We start from the raw sequence: 12,977 nt of genomic DNA on the forward strand, positions 1-12,977 counted from the left end.
TCAGGTAATAAATAAAAACCCTGAAGGCACAAGGGACACGTGTCCCACAAATAAAATGATGCTTACTTTTTTATTTGTGCAATGAGGTGCAAGAAACAGGGTTTAAAATGTACTGACAGGTTGGACTTGGTCATCCAAATTTCCTTGTGATACCCAAGTCACTCTCTAACATTAATATAGAAAATTACATTATTTCTCCAGAGAAATATACATTTGTCTCAGTACAGTGGCTCAGAAACTGTTTACAATGACTTCTGACACCCAGAATAGAATGTTTTTTTGTTTTTTTGTACTATCATAGCATGCCACCTCTATTTTGTTATAAACACAGCTGTTATTAAGGAGGGCCCATGGCAAATGTTTATCTGGTAATCTCCGTAGATATAGTATAATATATTACAAATGCTTATCTGGTAACCTCCATATATATATATATATATATATTATAATATACTGGTAATCTGCACAGATACAGTATAATTTCATTATCAGCACCTGGTGACTCCCTTACCTCAACTAGGTGGTTGTCTGGCCCATACAGTTCTTTGTCCAACTCAATCACCAAGCTCTTAAAGAAGGAAGAAAACTTCCTCTTCTGTTTTCCAGGCTGTGGGTTTCAAATCCACTGATTAAATGCACAACTTTTCAACATACACAATTACATTAGGGCATGTGATTCTATAACGGTTCCTAATTCACAGGAATAAGAAACTTGGATATTAATAAATCATGACATTATTCTATTGAAAGAATGGTTATTACAGATTGTTATGCAAAATGAAATCCTGTGGGAAACAATTTCTGTAGCACTGATTACAAAAAAGTTAGCTCTAGAACTGTCAAAATGTATAGTATAACTTCACATAGCATAACGTGTGTTTAATTTAATACATTTGTATCCTTGTTTTTTCTTCTAAAAATAAAAGCCACCACTTTCCACTTCTTACAAGCCACGCAACTCCTCTCCTCTGGGTCTTTCAAACCACTCACATCTTCCAGGAGCTTTCCTTCCACACGCAGCTCCCATGAAGCCACCTTCTCTGCCTCTTCCCCCTCTGGTTTGGCGGGGGTATAGGTGTTGGAGATGTAGATACGTAGCTTGCGTTTTTGCTGGATAAACAAATTAGAAGAATCTGCAGATCAGCAACAATCTGCTTTTATACATCACTTTTTGTAAAGTTAAACCGTTTGATGCCAAACCGAAACAAACAGAAAAAACAACCAATCAGTTACATGAACCCATTAAGTACCAAATACATTTCTTAACAAAAAAGAAAATCACAACACAAGCTGCACGTACAGTTGTAGTCAAAAGTTTACATACCCCAATGGAATTTATAATTTCTAGAAAATTCTCAAACAATTATAGGAAATATTTTGTAGCGAAAGTTTTGCTTGTGGAAGAGGAAAAAAGTTGAAGAAGGATGTGAACAAGAGAAGTCCTCGGAATATTAATGAACTGGAACAATTTTATGTTGAAGAATGGTCAAAAATCACTAAAGAATCATACCAAAAGCTTATTGACAAAATATCATCTGTTTGAAAGAGGTTATTATTCGTAAAGATGCCTCAACTAGCTATTAATTTTATTTTCCTTGTACAGGGTATGAATACTTTTGAATTAGCATTTTTTGAGTTTTGCAAAAAACACTGGCGAAAAAAATTCTCTAAATAAATAAATAATCTATTTCTTGTCATTTTTTCCTCATCCACAAAAAGCAAAACTTTTACTATAAAAGATTTCCTATAATTGTTTAAGAAATTTCTAGAAAGTATACATTTCCATTGGGGTATGTAAACTTGACTATAACTCTGTGTGTGTGTGTGTGTGTATGTATATATATATATATATATATATATATATATATATATATATATATATATATATATATATATATATATAGCAAATTATGCAGAGGCCTACAATGGCTTACAGGCATTCATGAAGTTGTCAAGCAAATCCATACTGCAAAAATTCCATTGTCGCATGACTTCTACGGTTGTGTCGGAGGGGGGGACGGACTTCTATGGCAATATGCCCTATCCACTAGGGCTGTTAGAGTTGTCTGGAATAATGAAGAAGGCTGTTCAGTGCTGGTAGAATCTCCAGCTCAGCCCAAAGCAAGCTAGAGCCACGTAAATGCAGAGGAGAAGCTCAATAGTGAAGCAGCAGAACCCAGAGCCACTCCGAATTATTATAGACATTCACAAACAGTAGAAAAGCACTTGAAGCAAGTAAGTGGAGGTTTTAAAGAGCCAGCGTACTGTTATAGGCTTTTTAATAGCTTCCTGGATCTCCATGCGCTTGCGAGCAATGGTCTGGTCGAGCTTGCGCTCAAAGGCAAGGAGGTCCATGTAGGCCTGAGATTCAGGAACCAGCTCTCGAATCTGTCAAACACAACGGTGAGGTACAAAGCACTGTTTAGAGATTAAAACACTCATAAATATCCCACCCCCACCTCCCCCTCCCCCAAAACGTAGATTATATTTTATGATTTAAATGAGTGAAATACACTGGACCTTTCACAATTCATTAGGGTGCTATTAAAATGTCCAGGGACCATATTTTCAAAGCTTTTCCTCTGTTCGTTAATTAACTCATGTTAATGTTACAAAATTAATAACACAACACTTTGAGGCTGCTTAAGAGAACTGGAATTAATAAATAACTTAAAAACAGGAGTTTTAACACTGTCAAAAAAAAAAAAAAATAGGCGTTAAAGGATTAACCGCGTTGGAAATATGACCCTGGTGTCCAAAGCATTTACTACCAATGCTTTCAATCTGGCTCCAATTGACTTATTTTAGGAAGACAATGAAGAGGAAGACACATCTCACAGTTATCATGCTGTATCCCTACTACTAAGTTTTATACTTTTCTACTTGCCCTTTGAGGAAGTATCTTGTCTGCCATTTTCCGTCGCTTGACTCTGAAAAAATAAAAATAAAAAACACTGTAGTGTGGCTAATGAATTTGTGAATAGTATGCATTAGATCATTTTGGAATATTTATATACAGCATTATGGTATTAAATATTGCTGGCATAAATAATGCCATTTACTCTGGGAGCAAAGTGGCTGTTGACATTGTATTTTTCTGTTTTCAGCAGTTTTATAAAGGTTTTACCCAATTCCAGTACCTTGAAACGGCTTGGTACAGAAATACTAAACACACCACACAAGTTCAAGGAGTTGTTTTTTTGATGCCTGCCGAATGGTTTATTTATTTATTTATTTTTTGGTAATATATACTGTAGCATTGCAGATTAAAGTAATTCAGTAATGAGCAGCTCATACCTGTAGTTGTCATGCAAACACTGTATGTGCCTGTAGCCATTTAAACAGATCACATGAACTGAAGAGTTGGGCTTGGTCTTGAAGAACATAATTTGGCCCATCTAACCTCACCCAGTTCCTAGCAAGTGATTGATCTCAGAACTGTAAAATTGGGCCTAGAGCAGCAGTGTTCAAACTTTGAGCTGAAGCCCCCCTTAAGTCACAATTTTTGGTTGCTCCCCCCAACCCAGACAAAAACCCACACGTGTACACATTCGCTTGACAGCCCTTTTAAAAATGCTCACAAACCTAAGAGGCCTTGATACAACCTCAAATTACCTTCACCTACAAATTTCAAATAAAACACGCAACAACTTAATGTGAAGGGTGCGACTGCTTCTCTGTGGACAGTTTATCAATTTGCAGGGTGCTTTTGGAAACTGACACTCTGAGCTTGTCCTCCCACTTCCAATCTGGAGCGATACTTTGTTTTTAACACAGCCAGTGCAGAAAATCCGATCTCACGCAAATAAGATGAACCAAAACATCAAAAGATCTTTGATCGCACAATCCGGCAAAGCTGCATGTTCTGAGCCAACTTTCAACCAAAACTCTCCCAAAGACTGGGGTTTAAATTTAATTTCTAGTGACCTACCACTCTGAAGTTCAGTCAGTTCCTCCTGAATGTCATTTGAGAGATGGGACAAGGGCACTGACTAGTCCAGTGATTTACTACTTTTTCCTTTGGGAAAATTCTTATCAAAACTTGGTCTGAGAGAAGTGATTCTTGATTGGCTCCACAACACTGTAGAGCTCTGTGGCAGAGCACAGCTCTGCTCTTTAGAAATTGGCAGGGATGGGGTTAAATTCCCCTACCTGCCTTGGTTCATTGTGTTCAGGTGGCTGGGGTTGATTAGACGATTAGTTTAACGATCAATCAGCGCCCAGCCACCTGACATAAAAGGAGGCCTCTGCTTTTCATTTAAGAGAGGGAGCTGAGGAAGCAGGTTGGTGGTTTTTTGGTGTGTGATTTTTTGAACTTTGATAAATCCAGTGAAGGCATTGCCCAGCCTGGACATTATTATTTTTGTTAGTTTTGCTTTTTGTCTTTCTTTTTGTGTTTAAATTGCTTTGTTTTGGCCCTTGTGCCCTTTTTTTTTGTGTATTTATAATAAAATAATTATTTTTTTGAACTACAGACTGACCCTCCTGGGCCTCTATCCACTCGCCAGCCTGCCACAAGCTCAGATTCTGTTTCCTCGATAGCGACATGCCTTTGTGGACTGTGTCTTGATAAAGAAGTTGACAACTTTAATAGCAGAACCAAGGAGTTCCCGATCCATGCTTCGAGTTGCAAGGGCTTCGAGATGCATCATACAATGCGTCCACGATAGATGTGGAGCAATTTCAAACACATTGGCTTTCAAGCCTGCCCTCCCTCCCTCCAGACATGGAAGGGTCTCCCTCCGTACAGCCTCCAATGCAGATTTCCCACTTCAACTCGTGAGAAATTCGGAAGTCGTTTAAAATGGTTAACATTTCAGATCCAGCTTGTAGAACAAATGTCTTCCAATATGGACGTTTTGTGAGAGTACTGAATGCAAGCAATCAAATGAGACTCTTTAGATATACCTGTTGCTTCGTCCAACTGTATTGCAAAATAAACTGTATTGCAACCAAAAGATCAGCGGTGCAAGGATATCTTCTGACATGTCAAAGGTTTGGCGTCTAACAGTGTTGTCTGACACCGGGATAATTTAACTTCTCTGCTGCACTGTCACCAAGCATTGTCCTGCAAATGTCACTTGCTATTGAGAGAATCTGTGTCGTGTGTCATCGTCCCAAGTCGTGTAAGGCTTTTATTCTTGGCATTGTGGTATGAGACTTGGCATGACACTTTTAAAGTTCTTGCAGGGGTATATACCACATTTTTCATCGTGTTTTTTTTTTTTTTGTTAATTTCTTTTAGTTTTCTTTCGAAAATTTCAGTTCTTTCCTACCAGATCTCCATATTTTGTTTCCAGATGGCGTTTTAGAATGAGTTGGCTGCAGACTATCGTTTGCTAAAGTTACTGCACACACTACACAATGGGGCCGAATTTCTCTGTTGAATGCAATGGCAGTGAAACCGGAATCCAAATATGCTTCCTATTTCCTTGTTTTTGCTAATTTTTTCTCTGTATCATTTGCTGGTTTGGAGCACTACCATCTTTAGGCAATAAGTAGAAAATATTTGACTCCCCAGTGGAATGGGCACTGCATACAGCTGCTTGCTGTAACGATACTAAACCGAAAAATGAGAAAAGTAATTGTTGCTACAGAAATGCTGCATATGCCTAATTGAATACATTGCCACACATCTCTGTACTGCATCAGCATACATTCTGATTTAGCCTTATATCGACCAAAAAATATCCACCTGATTAAATCAGTAGCAAAGTATCTCGCACCCCCGCCCCCCTAACGTTACCCCATGCCCCCCCAGGGGGGGCCAGCCCCACAGTTTGAAAACCTCTGGTCTAAAGGATCCAAGTGATTCTGCCCCAGTAACATGACTAGGTAGTCCATTTGTGAAGAATTCTCTGGGAAGGCTTTTGTTTTAACTTTCCAACAGTTTTTCGTGTTCCAAGCAAAAATCTGAAATGGCCAAGAAGGTTGAGAACAGTGGCAAAACCCCAATTCTGACAGTACGAGGGATCTTATGCAAATGAAGTGGGCACCTAATTAAAATATCCTGTATCCGTATCTCCTGAAACACATACCGCTTTTGTTTTTCTCTGCCTTTGCTACCTTTCAGTCAGACCTGTCATTTGACTGAAACTGTCATTTGCTTCATTAACATACAGCTTTCTCATTTAAATACTGAATAGTTTCCGTCACCTTTCTGTAAAATTGCACCCACTCCACCTGTCGGAAAACAGGTGTTTCATTTGATGATGGAAACAATGTTCAGGATAAAAGTCGGGTTAAATCAGATGGAGACAGCGAGTTTAGGACCGTTGGAAGACACTTTTGATATTCAGGGCCAGTATTCCAACCAGTCTCACAAGAAGGCCTCAATGAACATCAGGTGTGGGTGATTTAGTAGAGGGCACTCTTTGCTCTGGCCCACACCTCACGGTATTAGGAGAAACTGCATTGTAATATTTTAAGAGAGAACAGTAAAACAGGTTTGCTTTATTGTCCTGCTGACATGCCTCTTACCCCCGTCTCTGGTTATGCATCCCGTGATGCTGCTGCTGAAGAAGTCGTTTTCGGATGGGGTCCATCCCTTGCTGAAGCATGCCAGGCCTCATGAGCATCCCTGAACCGTACGAAGGGCCAGGAACAGGCCCCATCCCTGGCATTGGCATACCTCGACCTGGGGGCATTCCCTGCCGCTGAAAACACAAGGAAGCTGGGGCTTAGCCATGGGGCCTTTCACAAGCTCTAGCACACTGGTCATCAAATTACATTATGCCTCCAAAAATTCCAAAAATGGTTAAAGGCCTAAAATGTTAGGTACCAAAGTGTTACCGGTAACAACACTAGGCCTAAAACTTACTAGAAGATCTCTCTTGACCCTTTAAGGACCGAGATCGTGTAAACGCGATCATACTAAAGTGTCATACTGGGCCCGTGATCTGGTAAACATGATAAAAAAAAGAAAACAACAACAAAAAAGGGAAAACACTGTAAATCTGATTTGTTTGACTTTTAGTATTCTGTCCTAATATGTGTGTTTATAACATTTATAAATATCAAGAAACGAGTGGACACAAGCAGATCACATTTTGTGAACTGCACTAAATCAGGTATGTTTTTTTTTATCAGTAATAAGGCTCCCCTTATTACTGATAATGGAACAAACTATTTTATTTATTCATATTTATTTTGAGAAAATAATCAAAGGTAGTGTCCATTATTGCTTATAAAGAGCCTGAGAATAAATGTTTATTGCAATTACTCGGGCAGAATACATCAGAATAAAAAAATACTTAATGTTTAAAACAAACTGAAATATCCTGTTTAAAAAAAAACTAAAGGTGGGTATGGTATCTGAAGTACGTTATAGTGTTCCCCAGAGTGTTCTGAAAATTGGGGCACCATTTCCAAGAGGCTACTGTAAAAAATTGATTTTCAGTGAATTTTTATAGGAAGAGAGTCAACTCAGTAATCAAAATAATCCTGGTCCTGGGGAACAACCTACTGAAAAACACTTGGACTTTAAAGGGTTAAGGCTGGTTGATACAAGTCTTGTGTCCGCTGTCTCCTCTGGTTAGTAACATACATCCTAAGGGCTACTGATTTTCCGTGATTGCATAACCGTGGAATTAGGCATTGGGAATGTAATTAGGCATTTTGGGAATGGAGTTTTGCAGTGTTGTGTTTTTCCCCTCGCAATTCCAGTTTTCTGTGTGTTTTCTTTTTTTTTTAAATTTGCACAACACCCAGCCAAGCTAAGTTAATTCATCATGTGACTTCACTGCACCAACAAATAAAAAAAAAATGCAATGTTTCAGCAAGACAGAGCTAAAACACTTTCTGATTGTCTACATGAGGATATTGGATACTAGTCTGCAAATTTTGCTGTCATTGATCATGTACGAGTCAACACCATTAAAGATCATCTTGCCAGCTGTAAACATACAGAGAACAAGAAAGCAAAAAAGACATCAACAAAAAATGGCAAAGCACTGCATTCATCTAGTCTAAAAAACTTAGATCCAAGTTACTGTGCTCAACGTATTGCATTATTGTTTACTTTCTTCCACTTTACCTGCATTTAATACAGCTATAATTAGCAATGTTAACCCATGGCATTTTCTTAATTAAATGATATTATTATCTGACGATGAAGAAACAAGCTCAAAGGTATTTTTTCTAGCTATACAGTCCTTAAAGGAAATTGATCGCTTTACGGTGTAAAGGAGGTAGTCACTAACCACCATTTGTTTCATAAAGGCATTCTGTCTGGAGACACACATTACATTTAGCAAATAAGGCAGAATTAGCAACTAAACAATTGGGAGGTTGTATTATGTGTTTACATTAAAAGGGGAGCTATTTAAATTACAATCTGGTGATACACAGCAGTGTAGCGACAAGTCAAAGTCAACACGCCTTTATAAGTGTTTCATATTTTATCCTGGTTATTGCAATGCCAGTAAAACACTAAACTTCATTTGTGGAGTACTGTAAACAGGATCACTCTCACATGACATTGCTGGACTGTTACTAAACTGTATCATATTTATTGTTACTGTAAATGCCAGCAATAAGCTAAGACATCTTTTCAAAACTCCTTTGTGTAGATTGAACTACAATGTTAGTGGAAGACTGTAAATATGATTCTCATAAGAGTGCTGGACATTTGTTTTCTGAACTGTTGCAATATAATTCAGTTTTCCTGCTAATATTAATGCCAGCAATAAGCCAAGTGATGTTTATAAACATTATGACATGTAAGTGTCTTCAGATGTTTAATTTACTATTATAGCAACAAGGGTGATTGAAAATCTTGGCTTTCATTTTAAAAAAAGAAAGAAAAATGTGGTAATATGTATTCACTTATTTATTTTAACTGTCAACATTATATTTATGTTCAATAAATGCCATGTGCTATTCCCCAGAATGGAAAATCAGCAGCCGTACACCCCCTGCTAGACTGCAATATAAATACTAGTCAGTATAATGAAAAATATCAACCTAAAAAACACACATTATGGAGAAATAGGTAAAGAAAAGTCCATTGATTACAAGTTATTATTACCATTGGATATGCAGTTCTCTTGATATCAGTAAAAATGCCAGTGTGCACAAAAACACACACACACACACACACACACACACACAACCATATTCTTATATTCTCATTTCTGATACACTCAAACAACTGCCCGCCCACGCCCATGCCCACGACAATGACTTTTGGAGCAGCCTAAATCAAAGGTCCTTGTTACTGTGTGCATGCACTATCATGCCAATATCAAAAGCTGTTAGATCCTTCCCATTTCTGGTAGACTGTTTATTCGTTTTCATCTCCAATTCAGGACAACGACAGGCTGTGCGAGAATTATGTCTATTTTATTTGATTGCGGCTTTGTTTTTACTTTGTTTTAAAGTGACTTATTTTATGTTCACCTTTTCTTGTGAAAAGTGTTGCACTGGGACCAGTTCCTATCTAAACCAAGCAAAAAGAAGCTTCCAAAGAAAAAACACTGTCTAAGTGCCAGACCTTACAGGAATAAAAACATGTTTAGCTTATATATACACACACACACACACACACACACACACACACACACACACACACACACACACACACACACACACACACACACATATATATATATAAACTGCTGTAGTATAACCAGGCTGATGTTGCTATGCAGTTACACTGCAGTATTTGTCATCTGCACTGTCCTTACCTAATCCAGTGGAGTACAGTATGTTACACTAGCACCAGTGTTCCGAAACCTATACTGGCCTATAATTCCAGTGAGTCTGTAAGAAATTTATTATAGTTACTTAAGAGTCAACACGCCAAGCCTGTCTCGCTCTATTTAACAACATACAACAACAGCCTTATGAATGCTGGCGTATCATTGTTTAAGATCAGGGCTTTCATTTAGGCTCAGTATGTATTATACTTTATGTCCACGTGATTAAGTGCAAAATCAATTTTCGCAAGCCTGCAAATCTCCACCATTAGATTCCAAAAGTGTACTACACAAGATGTCTGACTTAATTCAGTTACATTTTTTGCTATTATGAATTTGTTTATTGCTAGATAATTCTCCAAGTATGATTAAAGAGGTTTCGAATGGTATATAACTTTGTCAGGTGAATTGTATTATTGTGCTCCAGAAATTATTTTAGATTAAATTCACACTACATCAATGTTGTCTTTTAATAATGTGCCACCACTTATTTTGATTTTAATCTGATAAAACTGTATATGAATTTTAGCTTGGGGTACAGATAATCTTTTTTCTGAATGTTTCAGATACAAGAAAGAGACATTGAAATCTATCAAGCACAAAAAAAAAACCTGGGAACTTAAACTAATCAACCAATTTGATTCCATTTACCACAAGACTGGGATAAAGGCGTTCTATTCCACTATGTTGCAGTATGTGAACAGTCTGGATGTTTCTGCATCACTGGTAGTATTCTGATATGTCACTTTTCAGCACCCCATTCAGGTCACCATTAAATTAATTAAATGATGGATCTGTCATGAAAAGCCATGACACTGGAGTCTGGATTCTCTAATCACATTGTCACATTTTCATAAGATGTAAACATTTTTTTTTTTTTTTTACACTGTGGTGATTTCAGTCTCAAATGGGTTAATAATAATAATGACAATGACTAAACCAACCTAAATTAATAAAAATGTTGTATTTTGAATCATTAAAAGAAAAAGAAAAAAAAAAAAAACCCAATGTTTGAACCCATTGGTTCATTTGAAGTTATATCATTTGCAACTGGAATTAAAAAGCCATCAATGAATGGAGATTTCCACAGAATCATATTTGTTATAGGTTTTAAAGTAAATTTGCAGGTCTGACACAAAATTTGTGTCACTTGGGTGGTCTGAAACTACAGTAAGTAAAGGGTTAAATAGCCCTGCCAGTATTTGTAAAGTACCTGGAAATACTTTTATAAAGATTACACAAAGCATTTTGTAATGTACCTGTAATGCTCTGCCTGCACCTCTCAAATTGACATGGGGCCATCTACGACTGTAGAAGTGACCAGATGTTGCACAGTGGGTTACATGCACCCACAAAAGACACAGTACAAATAGCATGAGTTTGACCAAGGGACCCGCGGGCACTCCCGCTTTAGAAAATACATACCACGTGAGGCCAAGCTAATCGTGTGCCCGTTTATGTACTTTCAATTCGGTTTTTTTTTTGTGTCAAATTACATTTAACGCAAATACTCAGGCGGGCATTCATTCCAAAATTCCAGTTTAAAACGCTACATGTTTCCAGTGTTGTTTTGCTTAGTTTATTAGTGATATGTGGTGTCTTTGTGTGTTTGAGTGTGTTGTTTTAATTGCGCTGCGTTGTTATACATGCGGAAGTAGTCGCTACCAACAAACGCAATACTTCAGTCTTTAGGCCTGTTAAAAAAAAAAAAAAAAGAAACCTACTATTTAAAAATATATATTTGTAAGCCATTCCCGCCTACAATGTTCCTCACAGAATTGACAGCGCAGGTAGTTCACCTTTATGCTTTCTATGCATTACACTTGTCCTGTGAAAAGTGAAGGTAATCAAAGATACAGTAATTCAATAAATACTAATTTAATTGCTACATTTGGACTTTATAGTCGAGTAATCTAATGCTTACAAATACATTACCATAATTAGTTGCTTGCACCTACTGTACACAATTGACAGACAATTCAGAAAGCGCACGAATTCTAGATTCTAAGTAGAAACATAAACTTTTAAACACTAAGTTAGAACTGTATTATTATCAAAAAGCACGTACCATAACAATTTTGCCAATAAACAAAACGTCAAAACACAATAAAAGCTGGAAACTAAAACAGCAACTTAAATGCGAGTGCACTGGAAAACGTATTGTTTATACTGTAATTTTAATACACTAGTATATCGCAGCCTTTATTTTCTCGGTATTACAAAGTTTTCAGCGTTACCTGGTGGTACGGGGAGGCGCCGCTGGCCATAAGGCGATATCCAAGATTCTGTTGCATCGCAGGAGGTATCTGAAGACCACCTTGTCCCGAATTCATAGGGTTAACAGGATTCATACGGTTAACCCCTAAATTCATGGGACTACCTGCATTCATAGGGTACCCTCCTCTTGTCGCCATAATTTTAACTCTAACCTTTCTGGTGTTAAGTTAGAGATCGACAATTGGGTTCACTTTTTTTTTTTTTTTTTTTTTTTTTTTTTTAACTAAAACAAAGATCTGTAAAGAAATATTCTGTTTAAGCCTAAACTAGTTCCTCCTTGTTGTGCAAACTATAAATATTGTGCAACAAAACGGTGGTTGTATTGCTGGTGTCATCATTTCCCATGAATCTATGGTTTTGTTCAAGCCCCCAAATTATTTTAAATGGTTGGCACACAAACAGAATTTAAGAGCCCGACCAATGTCTAAAGATAGTGATCAGACAGGGCTTGGCTGTGTGCTAACACGCAGCCTCCTCCTACTCTGTAGCAGTCTTTGAAATAGGACTCCTTACAAACGCTCCCTGCTGTTCAACTGAGGATACAACCAGATGGGTGAGGCAATTTACAACAACCGTGACAACAATGCATATTCTTTACTGTGATGGATCTGTGACCGTCAAATTATATGCTACCCATAATGAGCGAGCCCAAGTCAGGTGGTCTTTCAGGCAGTGGCTGTACGAAGTATAAAACAGAATACTAAGCTTGATGTATTGTTTTCTACCGAGGTTTAAAAAACTCCCCTGACGGGCTGGTTAAACTGGCCAATGAACAAAAAGTCCATAAAAAATCACTTTACTGTAACGTTCTAAAGTCAGCCCTTTGTTCTCTACACTCATAACTTAATTTATTTGCTGTAAACCTTGCCTGGGATTTTATATAGCTGCTGGGTGCTCAACAGAGTGCAAGTTAACACTTGTTCCCAATACCTTTGAAGCAGTTAACGGAATTTTACCTGGCCTATCAGTAAACGGACTAACAATGAAATAAATAAACACATA

At 37.5% G+C, this 12,977-nt stretch overlaps 1 protein-coding gene across 2 annotated transcripts in view; it reads right to left on the reverse strand.

Annotated features, from left to right (window-relative positions):
- Window positions 1-12,411, reverse strand: part of LOC121302024 (SWI/SNF-related matrix-associated actin-dependent regulator of chromatin subfamily D member 2-like) — a 23,943-nt gene extending 11,532 nt beyond the window's left edge. Inside the window, exons 1-6 of one of the 2 annotated variants that reach the window (XM_041231812.1) lie at window positions 11,936-12,411; window positions 6,481-6,656; window positions 2,888-2,930; window positions 2,266-2,388; window positions 991-1,110; window positions 512-607 (exon numbers count right to left, since the gene is read on the reverse strand). In XM_041231812.1, coding sequence (XP_041087746.1) covers window positions 512-607; window positions 991-1,110; window positions 2,266-2,388; window positions 2,888-2,930; window positions 6,481-6,656; window positions 11,936-12,112 — 735 coding nt within the window. In that variant the 5' untranslated portion in view covers window positions 12,113-12,411. The remainder of the gene's footprint in view (window positions 1-511; window positions 608-990; window positions 1,111-2,265; window positions 2,389-2,887; window positions 2,931-6,480; window positions 6,657-11,935) is intronic. The other variant, XM_041231811.1, reaches the window with a different exon arrangement.
- Window positions 12,412-12,977: the final 566 nt, after the last annotated feature.

Source organism: Polyodon spathula, chromosome 28 (assembly GCF_017654505.1).
Source record: "Polyodon spathula isolate WHYD16114869_AA chromosome 28, ASM1765450v1, whole genome shotgun sequence".
NCBI lineage: Eukaryota > Metazoa > Chordata > Actinopteri > Acipenseriformes > Polyodontidae > Polyodon > Polyodon spathula.